This window comes from Tachypleus tridentatus, chromosome 13 (assembly GCF_004210375.1).
Source record: "Tachypleus tridentatus isolate NWPU-2018 chromosome 13, ASM421037v1, whole genome shotgun sequence".
NCBI classification, from domain to species: domain Eukaryota; kingdom Metazoa; phylum Arthropoda; class Merostomata; order Xiphosura; family Limulidae; genus Tachypleus; species Tachypleus tridentatus.
This window is the reverse complement of record NC_134837.1, coordinates 187,866,453-187,880,708: the sequence shown is the minus strand read 5'-3', so window position 1 is coordinate 187,880,708 and position 14,256 is coordinate 187,866,453. Positions and strand designations below refer to the sequence as shown.

Genomic DNA, 14,256 nt, shown 5'->3' with positions numbered 1-14,256 from the left:
ATGAGAAACTTAATGACTAGATTGGATGAATTTCTAAAGGCTCTTGTTGCATAGTTAGAAAGCACAAGAAAAATTGTTAGGGAAGTTGTCCACTTTTGTACGTTATCAGTCTGTTCTTTGGTGCATTGCTTACATTAGTATAAAAAAAGTAGGCTTAAATGTCCTTGATAATCAACAGCAAAGTATAGGGTTGGGCCAGTAATTTTTATTAATTGTAATAAAAGTAACTAAAATGTAAAAATACGAACATATATACGTAAAAACTGCTGGTTTGGTTTGAGAAAATTTTTATGTAGAGGAGCGAACAACGTTTCGACCTTCTTTGGTCATCATCATTTGATGTCTGTTTGGTCAACCATAAATTAGATGTATTTCTTTCTTCTTTTTTTGGTGGTTACAAGGTAAATCAAATTAACCAATCCTGTTTTGAGTTAGGATAGAAAACATAAGAAATAACATATAAAGTTTACTTTTAAAAAAATGTATTTAGGATGTTTTAAAGAATACACAAAATAGATTTGAGATAAGAAAAGTATTTTTAATTTTAACATGAAAATTACTTTGCACACAAACTATTCAGTACAAATGCTTAATACGTTTGTGGACAAATATTTATTTTATTAAAAACACTTCGCTAAAACATATGATTTTTTTTGTATGTGAATGCTTTATAATGTTAACTGAAAGTCTGCCAAATTTTGTAAAGATATACACAATAGATTGAAAGTGAGCAGTATTACATCTATAAAAATGTTACATGGTTGGTCAAATTGACTGAGCCCATGTTGAGAAAGTGGTTTGTTCTATCTTACATTCTTAATCATATAATCAGGACTCATTGCCTCATTCATAATTCACTAGCTCCTGTTGAGTCTTCTTTAAATTTGACCAACTCTTTAAACAGCCTGCTTATACTTTGACCTCTTCTCCTCCTATTAAGGATTGGGGAACTTCACTTTTGTCCTTTACTACTGCTGGTAATTCAAGTATCTGACACATTTTATCTTAGTCCACTAGTTCTCGAGCAACCTTGTTACCTCAAGAATGTTTTACCTCTTTTTGCACCCAATCTTCATGTACTTGTAGATTTATTTGTTTTTCAACCTTAGATAAACTCTTAGTTTCAACATTCTTTATAACCTCTAGATTCACTTTCTGTGACTTATAGTCAGAAATCTTCCTTTATTCTAAGAGTCCAAATCTCTTTGAGTTCATTTCTTCTGTTGTCCAAATCTCTTCTTCACGCTTGCGAATCAAATTTTCTACATTCAATCTTTTTTCTTTTAGTCTGTTCATCTGTATTTTTTGCTTGTTTTACTTTTAAGCAATCTTTTTATTTCCTTTTTTTTCTGAATTTTTGCGTCATGAATCCAATACCTCAACAGGAGAAAATCACATCCTGTCTGTTCTACTGGCATCATTGTTTCTCAGTAGCTGCCCAGCTAATTTAGTTTAATTGTTTCTGGGATTTCTTTGTTTAGGATACATTTCCATCTCAAGTTCAACTCCATTAATCTTATCTTTTTGTCCCCCTTCTTTCAAGAAGATTTTGTAAAATACTGCAGCCAATTCTGTTCCTTGTCTTGTGTTTATTTCCTGTTGTGACTCTCATAACAGCCTAGCCATCACGAAGCTCAAGAACCCTCACAGCAGCCCAGCCATCACAAAGCTCAGGGAGTGATTGATTCTGAAGTCATCCACTAGCTAATTCCTGTGAGTACTAGGCTTTTACACTTTTCACCTCACCATGGTAAAGTATGGTGTTGAACATCATTATTCCTGTTTTTTGGCCTTCAAAGAAGTGGTCTTGCCACACCAAAGTCCTCAAGCTGTTAGAAATTAAACAGGCATGTCCCTATCTTCCTTCATGTTTTATATTTCTTATGTTTATCAACAGCGAGTTAGCTTGTTTTCAAGATCTCTGCTTTCTCACTTTAAAAATCCTCTTTTGAGCCCATTACTACACCAGCTGGTTGTTAGCCTGCCATATGCTTGGTGCTTTTAAATTATTAGTGGATGAACTGTTTCACAAAGACTTAAGTCCTTCCAACAAAAATACTTCTTACATCTCCCCCTGGTATTTTAGTGGTTATTTGTTTCCACTATGGATATCCCCTTTTTTATGCATTTGCAACTTTTCTCAACACTATGCTTCCACTTTTTTTTGTCACCTTCTTTAGCTAACTCAGTTGTGGTTTCCATTCTTTTAGTGATCAACAAGTCATTTTTCCATCTTGTAAGTTCTTACTTCAATGTTAGACATCCATCTTTCATCTTCATGTGTTTTTTTTAAATTGTCCTTGAAAAGTTGCCTATGTTCATGTTCACTCTTGTTGGCCATGAGCCATTGTGGTTTTTCAATGCAAGTGTATTTTTGAATCATATTATTTCCCTTGTTTTATTTTATCTGGTTTTTTAAAGTAGTCCATTTATGCAATCAATGGATTCAGAGCACCTTTTATACCTCGTGTTTGGCTTTTTTTTTTCTCCAGTTCCTCTTTCAGATTAGAACCTTTGTTGTGAGGGCCCTCAGAAATTCTCTTTGGCTACCTGCTCATATTTCTCATAAGATATATTTTCTCTTTTTCTCCTTGTAGGAAATGTCAATCTGATATTTTTACTGTAAACACTTTCTGGATCTTTTTTCACAGAACAGGTTGGTTTATGTTCCAGACCTCCTCTTCCTCTCCATTATTTCAGTTGCCTGGAATGGTGATTGGATATTCTCTACAGTCTGTACATTGTTGAGACCTACATCGTATCATTTGTGGACAGTATGATTTTACTCCACTTCAGCTGTGTTTAGAGACAGTAAAGTCTTCGTACTATAAGACTTCTGTACTTCTTGTGATTTGTTATGTCGACTCACCTGTTTTTGGTACTTCTTTTTTGGTGACATTCTTCTTATTAACACCCATTAAGTTCATCAATTCACATATCTCTTGCTTCTAACCTCTGATGTTCCCTGGATGAAATGCTGCTGGCAAGGATGAGGATGGCTCCAGACACCTTTGTGTTCCATTAAATAATTACTTCACATTGTCCAACCTTCCAACAGGACCATAACAAAAGTACTTACAAAGATACAATAACCTTGTGATACTTTACTGGAACTAATTCTATCTAAAGATACACATAGGGGATAATAAAATACAAATTCCTTCCACCATAATTCTTCCCCACTGCCAGCTACTATGGAGAATTCTCCTTCATGTAGTGTAATCCATCCTGTACGAGTCCAAGTTAGTCCTCTTCATTGATTGGAAGAATAACAAGGGGGTGAACCTGACACAGTAGTAGAGGCCACTGAAACACTAAGAACTGGACTATTCCCAGTGGTTGCAACCAGCATAATGGGTCTTTATACAAGCCTGAAAGGAGTCATACCTGTATATTCTTGTATTTGTACTGTTTAACTTGACATGTTGTCCTAGTTAAAGCTACCAGAGGAATTGCCTTGTTATCCTAGCCATGCTACCAGAGGCACAACTTCCATATTTCAACCACTTTAGTAACAATAATTTAAAAACCAAGCTCTTGTGACACAATCTTTCTGATCAACCAGTAATACTGAGCAAAGGTATTCTCTGCTTGAGACACCAAGTGATGCTTACACTTCAGTGGGAGATGCATGCTATGTTTCTTTTTCTGTCACAATATTCCTAGAAAGTTATTTAATTTTTCACTGCCCTCTATTTTCTTACTGTATTCAGTAGAGAGGTGAATAAACCCAAAGTTAACATTTTCCCTAATTGTTAAATGTATTTCAGATACCTACTCACCATAATCCACTTTTCATTCCCACTTCACAAATGCCTATTTACCTCCCAAGGAATGAGCTTTAGGTACTTATAAGATACTTGGATGATGTGTTACTGTCCTGTTGGTAGAATCTAGTACGTACTGCATCATAGTTTATAATATTACCCAAAGAGGGAGAGTTCATCTAAAGCAAGAAAACTCAGCATCAGTGACAAAGCATAAGCTATTTATCAGATGAACTTACTATTTCTTGATTCATCATAATGCAACACAAGAACTATTTCATTTGATAAGACCTACATGGCCAAATAATAAATAGTATTTACATCTTCTAACTTAAACATAGATACAGTGATTAAAACTTTGGATATCCTGAAACAGTATATAAAACTTCATTAATAGATATCAAATCAGTTTCTCTCATGTTAAACTTCTCATGCATATAATAATAATTTTATACACAACTAGCAAAATACATTAATGTTTCTAATGGGTTACTGTTGTTAATATTAAACAAATGTTAAGTTTCAAGATAAATATTTAATTAATAAAATGAATGTATTGTTTTTTACAGCTGGAGTCGAGTCTTACATTACGTTATGGAAGTTGACCGCCCAATTTCTCAACAAAGAGGATCTAATGGTCATTCAAGTTTAAAAGTAAGAACATACTTTCATTACTTGATAAAGTACATAATTCAACATCTTTATATGATGACTGTTGTGTCTAGGTTTAAATTATTGTACCATTCTATGTTCTCAGTATAACTTATTGTATTCCATGATGACAAGAAACCTACTTGAAGTAAAAATGTATCTCAAGACTGCAGGCATGGGTTTTAAATATTTTAGTAAAACAACTCAAACCAAAATTAAACCAATATGAAGGAACACTCTTATACCAATACAAATTAATAACCTAACATATACTGCAATAATCCCCTACAATCGTGTACCCATTTACACACTTGTCCCTAGAAGGTCGAAATGTTGTTCTCTACTTTATTTTAATAAAAGTTTTAATACCCATACCAGCCATCTTGAGATACAAATTATTGCATTGTTGCATTTTCTCACAATAAATTATTGTAGTGTTGGACTTTTTTAGTATAACTTTGTAATTTTGTATTTTCTGGGTATTAAGATTGCATTGTTGCATTTTCTAGAGATACATTAACAACAGCAAGTGTTTGTACCCTTGCATCGTGAGTAGTTTTTCCTCATAACTTAACAAGTATCAAGATTAGGATAATGAAAGTACAGTATATTATAAATATTATACTAACACACATCTACATAAATTTTTATGTAAGTTGAACGATAAATAAACTGTTTATAAACAAATAACCAAACATAGGAGGGGCAGAAAGTGTTCATGCATCTACTTTAATGGTCAGTTGTGTAGCCTTTTAGGTGATTGATTGGTGAAATCTCTCATTATAGCCCTCCATGATCACTCGACAGTACTCGACTGGTATTTTCTTCCATTCTTCTTTACAGAAGGCTTCCAACTCTTGCAAGATTTTCAGATGATGATGATGAACCCTGGTCTTCAACTCATGCTCAACGTTTTCAATTTGGTTGAGATCAGGTGACTGCAATGGCCACTCCAGAATGCTTATATGGTTCCTTTGCAACTGAGATTGCACATATTTTGATGTGTGCTTAGGGTCATTGTCATGCTGGAAGATCCAACGACACCCAAGCCGCAAGCTCCGAGCATCATTCTTGTTATGAATGCCTAATATATCAGCATACTCTTCTGTTTTCATGATTCCGTTGACGCGGTGAAGGCTGCCTACACCAGAAGAGCTGAAGGAACCCCATAGCATGATCGAGCCACCTCCGTGTTTAACTGTAGGGACGGTGTTCTCTGGAAGATTTCATTCCCCCTTCTTACGGAAAATATAGCGAACATCATTGTGACCGAAAAGCTCGATTTTTAGTCTCGTCTGACCAAAGAATACTCTTCCAGTAGGTAAAGGGTTTATCTACATGCTTTCTTGCATACCTCAATTGTGCTTCTAAATGAACGGGCTTTAAACATGGAGTTCTACGAGGACAGTATGTTTTGAACCCAAAAGAGCGTAACATGCTCGTAACTGTAGAGGTGCTTACTTCAACCCCAGTTTCCCTTACCAGTTTCTCTATGTCATTACATGTTAAATGAGGGTTCCTACTAACTTCTTTGAGAACCTTCATCTTGGTTCTCTCTGGAATCTTGGTGGGCATCTGGAACGAGGGAGGTTAGCAGTTGATCCTGTAAGCTTAAACTTGGCAATTATGCTTTGAACAGTAGATTTCGGCACATAAATTTGTGTAGCAATACTGGAAAGACACACAGGAGACTTGTATTTTACAATAATTCGATTTTTTAAATCACTGGACAGTTGTTTCCTGTTCGCCATGACGATCAAACAGATAATGACAGAGACGGCTAAATTGCCAGAAGTACATTTTTTGCTTGCTAAATTCAAATAATTATGAACCCAGTGTCTAGTTCTGGAATGGTATAATGTTGTTTATTCACCAAACTAAACATTTTACGGAAATATCAGTTTTTTCACACGTTCTGAAATGTACAAACACTTTCTGCTCCTACTATTTTTGGTTATTTGTTTATAAACAGTTTGTCATTTAATTTATATCAAAATTTATGTAGATGTGTGTTAGTACAATTATAATATATTGTACTTTTATTAGCTTACTCGTGATACTTTTAAGTTATGAGCAAAAAAACCACTTGGGGCCTTGGGGGTATGAACAATGTCATTACAGTAAATATTACATTGTTGCATTTTCTCACAATAAATTATTTTAGTGTTAGACTGTCTTGGTATAACTTTGTGTAATGTTATATTTTCTGGATGCAAAGATTGTATTGTTCGATTTTTCACAATAGATTATTATAGTGTTGGATTTTCTTGGTATAACTTACTGTAGTGTTCTCTTTTCTTGGTATCAAAATTGCATTGTTGCATTTGTCACAATAAATTATTGTGATGTTGGACTCTCTTGGTATAAATTACTGTAGTGTTGTTTTTTCTATGTATGAAAATAGAATTGTAGCATTTTCTTGGATGTTATTAGTTTGAATTATTGTAATGTTGGATGTTCTTACAGTAACTATAAACCTTCTTATTAAGATAAAGTAAATTATTTAGGATGCTTGAAGAATGTTTGTAAACATTTTAAATGTTATTGAATCATGTATGCTAGTGAGTTTGAATTATCCTGTCACCCTGGTTATCCTTTACTGCATGTGACACAAAATTTTAGTGTTTTACATTCAAAAATTTTTAAACTACTTTTTGCTTATGTTATATGAATTAGTATAGCATAATGTCTAAGCTTATAATCCATATTGTAATAACTACTTAATTCTACAAGGCCATATTTTAAAAAAAAATATTGAATTTCCTGTAATGGTGACATGACATATTTTGTCTTAACATCTTGTCTTCTCTATTTTATCTACCATCCTTTGAAAAAATATGAAATTAAAAATAAATTGCTCTCTGTAAAATTGTCATTGTTCAAATAAACTACATGTATTATAATCTTCAACTTGTTTGGTTACAGAGCTATCAAATAGAAAATCAGAACCTTCCTGCCACACCCACCTGTAACATTGTTTCATTTATAATTCATTAATAGTTTACTCTTATGTATAACTGTATATTCCCCTTAACCAATAGAAACTTAAGGTTTCATCTATCAAATCATATGTTGCATAACATTATGTTCTGAATAGTTAAATGCCAATTTCACTGAGTGTATGAACATTGTTCCCTTGAGAAATTTAATGACTAGCCTTAGATTAATTTGTAATGATTCTTGTCACAGAGTTAGAGAGCCAGAAAGATTTTGAAAGTAACGAATTTGTTTAATTTTGCATGTTATTAGTTTATATTGTTTAGAGCATTATTTAATTAAATAAAAATGCTATGGGTATTATAAAAAAAAAAAAAATTAGGGTTAACTCTCTTCAATAACCAAGAGGAAGAAAATAAAATTAGATAAGTATTTTTGTTTTTCATGTTTATTTTTATGTTTAAGTGTAAAAGCAACTAAAATATAAAAATAGGGATATTTTAGGTTAGTTAAGATTAGATTAAGTAATATAGATAATAATAAAAATGTTTCACCAAGCACCCACGTGAGCTGCTTGTGCTTCTTGACATAACTCGTGGGTAACATAATTTGATATTATAACATTAGCTGCGTGTGTCCCAAATCATTTACAACTTACACTAACATGGACAGTACTTAGTCATGGTTCAAAGGGTAATAAAAAGGTAATCAAATGATAAAATTTAATTATAAATAGATGTATATTATTATGAATTTAGTGCTACCTAGGATTTTTTTGGTGGTTACGAGGATGGTTGAAGTAACTGATCCTGTTTGAATTAGGTTAGAGAAAATAACAAACATTATCAAATTTTACTGAAAAAAATAGCATTTGAAATGTATTTAGGAGGTTTTAGGACTGCACAGAAGAAGTTTGAGATTTTTCAGATAATGAAAAGTGTTTTGAAGTTTAACCAGAAAATTACTTTGTAAAAACTGTTCAAAAGAAATACTCAGTTTATTCATGGGATAATCTTTATTATACCTTACTAAAAATACTTTAATATAAAATATGATTTTCTATATGTTAAAAACTTAACTGAAATACTGACAAATTTTATGAAGATATACCCACACTATAATGAAAGCTAGAAGTATTAAATAAAAAAGACTTGAACCGAATACAAAGAGGTCACATGGTCGGTCATATAGACCCATAGCGTTGAGATAGTTAACAGATACACAAGAATTTAATAGAATTACTTGAGAGAAAAAAATTGTTGGTCTCTTATTTCTGAAAAAGTTTCTTTTACCTTGTTCATCTTATAAACCATTATTTGACAAAAGTGAATCTATGACTGTTTATAACTAGAAAAAAATAAACCCATTCTCACCAAACATCTTGCCTCCCCCATGTCACCACACCAGTGAGTTGGATTTATCTTCTTCATTTGTGAATGAGTACATCAGCTATTAACAGTAACAACACATGAACTAAGAGAAGTCATCCCTGATATAAAGATTTACTCCTGATATGTTACATACTACACATGAAGTGATGGAAGTCATCGGTGATGTGATTACTTTATTTTTCTAATCTAGGGGGTTAATCATCTACTAGTGTAGTAGCATGTTGTTATATTACTAGTGTAGTAGCATGTTGTTATTTACTATTATAGTGCTATGTGTTAGGTGTAGTGGTTTGTTGTTATATTTGCACATGAAAGCATTTAGGAAATTAAAGTGTTTCAAAACACCACTAGAAGCCATCATGAAGTAAATAGAACAATGTGATGTTCTGAAACCACACAACAAGCTATTGTGAAGTAATTTGGACAATAAGGTGTTTTGAAACCATGTTGTAAATGATAGTCTGCCATAATTATACCACAAAGCATTGTGGACTGTTTTAGATAGTAGGGTTTGCCAAAATCATGCAATAGAATATAATGAAGTGTTTGGGCTATTAAAATATTCCAGAAACACACCATAAGCTACTATAAAGTAGCTAACTTCATAAGGTGTTCAATTTGACCACCCATGTGCCCTCAGTATTTGTTTAAAGACTTTATAGATTTAATAATTTTAACTTTTAATAGAGAATGTATATAATGTATATCTTTGCAGTTTTTCAGTTAATTTTATAAATTTTTCACATACACAAAATCGTATATTTTATGAAGTATTTTTAACAAAGTAAAGATTTGTCCATTAACATATTTAGCATTCGTTTTGAATGGCCTGTGTAAAAAGTAATTTTCATATTTTTTCTCATAAGTACATTTCAAACATGAGTTAAACTTTAAACATTATCTATTATTAACTCCACCATGTCTCAAAACAGGATTGGTCAGTTCAACTGACTTTCTAACCACCAAAAAAACTGAAATAAATCAATAAACAATAACACCTTTTCATGGCTATCAGATTAAAGGGTAACTGACTACAGATATAGTAGTTCCAAAGACATCATAGGACTTGTAATATCCTAGAAGGCCATCTATCTGTTGGTAGTCAACTTCTGATGAAATCAAAAATTAGAAATAAAAAATATATTACTTAGAAAGATTAAAATGCATTATTTAATCAGTTGGGTATTGTGTCAGAAATAACTGTTTATTTTCAAGTCTTCTGATAAAAATTGCTCATGACATGGTTCAGCAGTAATAGATTAGGAGTTAGTTTTATTAACTTTTCCTTTTGATTTATTTCTATTTAACAGATATTTTCTATGTAAAGCATCATGTTTACTTGAAAATGAAAGCACAGTTTATTATTTGCCATCCACCAGATTAGGTAATTTTCTTGTTAATGTGTTACAGAATAGCACATCTTTCATGTAGATATATGCTTGTCTTTGACACTGGACCATACATATCACATAATATCGTAGTTTGTACAGTTTTCATGATTTTTGTCACTTTCAGGTTATTTTTGTTAAAGATAGTAATCCTTTTGTAATAGATTTGTTTGTTTTTATAATTTCAGCTTAAGGACAAGGACAGACAAAGCATCAAAGATAAGTTCACTGTATGTACATAGTTAGTATGTTATTATAATGGGTATGGTAATTAAAGTTACTTGTTTAATTTTTGAGAAGAACCAACTTATACACGTGAAACAACTGTCATGTATGACACTCATTTTTATGAAAAATCAACTTACAAACTTGTCACAACTGTCATGTATGACACTCATTTTTATGAAAAATCAACTTACAAACTTGACACAACTGTCATGTATGACACATTTTTAAGGAGAACCAACTTATGATCTTGACACAACTGTCATGTATGACAGTCATTTTTAAGAAGAACCAACTTATGAATTTGAAACAACTGTCATGTATGACACTCATTTGTATAACTTTATACTTGAAAACTTTTAAATGTGAGTTTCGTTTATACATTTATTTTGTAACATAAGCTAATTAATTTGTCACTGATAACACTTACAAATGGTAGTAATCCATAAATATATTTCATGTTTTGCTCTTCTTTGGAGTTCACTCAGTTCTCTTGTTGTTTTTATGTGTGTTTGTTTCTCCTGGCTTGTTGTGTTTTTTATTATGCCATCTATTATGTTTAAAGGATACTCCTTATTTGTTTTAAAACAATTTCTAATGTTATGAGTTTCTACTGGTTTTTGTATTAATGCTGCTATTATATATTTTTTAATGTTTCTGTTTTTACCTACTTATTGTGAATAGAAACCCAGTTTACGTATGTACCATCATGAGTTCTCTGTTGGTAAATGTTTCTTTTATCTTTTTGTTAACATTTACTAAGTTTTAGTGCAACTATTTTCCTGTTTGTCTATTGTGAGTTTTATGTTGTAATGTTGTTTGTTAATGTGGTCAAGAAAACCACATAATTTCTTTTTCTCCTTTCAAGGTACATATCATTAAAAAATATCCACCCATAAAGGAATGGAAATATGCTGTATTAATGGCCTTTGTCTCTCTGCTCATGAGTAATAGTAGTGTTACTAATATTGGAAATAGTGGGTTTCCTAGGCCAACTCTTTCTACACAGAAATTTTCTTCAAACATAAAAAGTTATTCTAAATTTATTTTGTTTCATCATTGCTTATTGTTTAATGTTATAACATCCACTAGTATTTATTAAAACGACTTATACTGCTGTTTGAAAAAGTAAAACAGAACCTTAATGAAAGATAAAAGTAAAATAAACAAATAAATGACAGCACTGTTCTTCAGCTGTGAGAATACCACATGTGGATACATTTATACAGACCAATCCTGTCAATGTGTGATAGCATCAAAAATGAACTGTGTATGACATTAGCGTGTGAATAAAATGTTACACAAAAAATCAGAACATCCTTCTATACAACTCTCATAAAGTAAGAGACAAACTTAGAGGAAACCCCAATAAATCTAAAGATGTTTTAAATGTCTAGATGTTTCAAGGAATTCCTCGTCAATATCAATATGTTCCACTTCTATGCTAGACAGGGTTAATAGATGATAGTCATTATTACAGCAGTTTTATTAAGGGTAGCTCTTTGTTTTCTACAGAATTTTATCTCAACTTATTACCAACTTTTTAAATAACATGTTTTCATCATTGGTTGCTATACAATTCACTATCAGTAGACTTAACAAGTGCCAAAAGATAAATGAAATAACACAGAATGGCACAACAGTGTGAGCATAATGACAAAAAATCCAAAGATTCCACAGGTTGTTTAGTTTCAACTGTGTAGGTTTTTCAGTGTTTTTATGCATTGACATTATGTTTGTCAATAGGTTGTTTAGCTTTCTCTATGTAGGATTTTCATTGTTTTTTATTTACTGATATTGTGTTTATCAGGAGGTTGATTGTCTTCTCTGTGTAGGAGTTTCAGTGTTTTATTATGTGTTAAATTCCATTTATCTCTAGGTTGTTTAGTTTTCTCTGTGTAGGTCTTCCATTGTTCTTATGTGTTGACATTGTATTAATAAGTTGGTTTTTTAATTTTTATGATTATTATGGTTTCCATCGTTCCAAATATCCATGTAATTAAACTGTTTTGTCATTATTATTTTAAATTAATTCTAGTTCATTTTGCTTCATCAGCTAGTGTTACAACTTCCAAAAATAATCAAATGATCAAATTAGTAAATTCCAATTATTAATATTTTTGAATTTTTCAATTATCCAAGTCTCACATGAGTAATCAATACATTATTTTCACCACTCTCCGTTGTTCTCACTGTTTACGTAAACTCTGTTTTAGGGTTGAAGGGTTAAAATTTGAGTAATGTTTTCATGAACTTAAGACATTAAAATCTAAAGATGAACAACATTTTATAATCTTTAGTTAAATAAATCAATAGTAATAAAAGTCAAACAAAATGTTTCAATGTGATTTCATGTCATCTTCAGGAGTGTGACAGACATTTACACACAAGTACAAAAGCCATGATCACGTGGCTACTTGTTTATAATTGTAAGATGAACCATCTTAATCCTTATTTAAATTCAAGTTGTTCATGTTGTTTTTCATTATTTCACTGGCTTTTCTTGTACTTCAAACAGTCATAGTATTCAGTTGAGCTAAAATAAGTTATTTTATATCCGCTAATGTTTTATCTCGTAGGGTCCCATGTAATTTTTTTATGTTAAAGGGTTTCAGCTAATGTTTTATGTCAGCTTATCCCATTTAATGTTTTGTGTTGTTGGTTTCAGCTAATGTTTTTTATCATAGGGACCCATCTAATTTTTTGTGTTGTTGGATTTCAACTAATGTTTTATATCATAGGGTCCCATCTAATTTTTTATGTTGTATGGTTTAGATTAATTTTTTGTGTTCTTGACTTTAAACTGATTTTTTGTATCGTAGGGTTTCAACAAAGAGATAGAAGAAATTAGTCGAACTCAGAAGGGTTATGCCATTCCTGACGTTGAGCTGAGAGAAAGCTTAAAGCGAGATAATAAAGAGTTTATTCTTCCCAAGTACCAACTGTTTTATGATAAGTATGTTCCTTTATAATTGTGATTCTGTGTCTTTTTAATCACTATTTGATTGTGATATGTTAGTTATATTGAATATGCAAGTTTCTATCAGCTAAAGTAAAGTTTGTTTAAATTAATTCTTTCTTATTTAGATACGTGAAAATTCCCTTCTCCAAGAATCTTGACAAGTATATTAAATACACCCCAGTTCAAGTGTCTGACCACATTGACAAGTTCTTTGATGCAGCTGCCTAAGTGAACTAGTTCTGTATTGGTTTCTTTGTAAATAAAGCATGTTGTCACCTGACTACTTGCTTGTTATTTTCATTTCTAGGTTTTTTTATTACAATATAAAATGGTACTATACTCACCAATGTAACATCCCTTCTTGTTTTATGCACTAACTGTTAAAATTACTTTCTAATAGTCAAAGAATTAACCTAAATTAAACTTTAAGGAACTTTCTATTTATTCTATGTATTTACTGCTAGATAAATTACTTAACAATAAAAATTTCCAAAAAAATCTTAAAATCGGCCTTTATCATTCATGTACTTATCAAGCATTCTCTTAAACTCACTTAAATATTTAAAGGCCACCCACCCTCTTAAAAAAATAAAATTGTCTTAGCTGAAGATGACTCCTACCCTGCCAATGTTTATTCTTGTATCTACTAGTTCTACTATGATCACTGTTAAATATGAAAAAGGTTTTTATGCATCAACACTAACAATTCCCTTAACAATCTTAAACACCTCAATCAGACCCCCATCAACTCTTCTTTTTTCAAGAGATAATTTAAAAGATTTCAGCCTCTCCATGCCATATAGCATTTTAGTAATCCTTCTCTAAATCCTTTTCAACAATTCAGTGTTTTTTTCTAAGATAAGGAGCCCAAAACTGAACAGTTTTCTAAATGTGGCTTAACTGGTGATGCATACACCTCTTTAGATACACTTAAA

General features: G+C 31.6%; 1 protein-coding gene across 1 annotated transcript in view; it reads left to right on the top strand.

Moving 5' to 3' along the window:
* LOC143236412 (exocyst complex component 7-like) overlaps positions 1-13,604 on the top strand; it is a 76,214-nt gene extending 62,610 nt beyond the window's left edge. The window contains 4 exon segments of the mRNA XM_076474674.1: positions 4,337-4,421; positions 10,323-10,364; positions 13,182-13,315; positions 13,447-13,604. Coding sequence (XP_076330789.1) covers positions 4,337-4,421; positions 10,323-10,364; positions 13,182-13,315; positions 13,447-13,549 — 364 coding nt within the window. The 3' untranslated portion in view covers positions 13,550-13,604.
* The last annotated feature ends 652 nt before the right edge of the window (positions 13,605-14,256 follow it).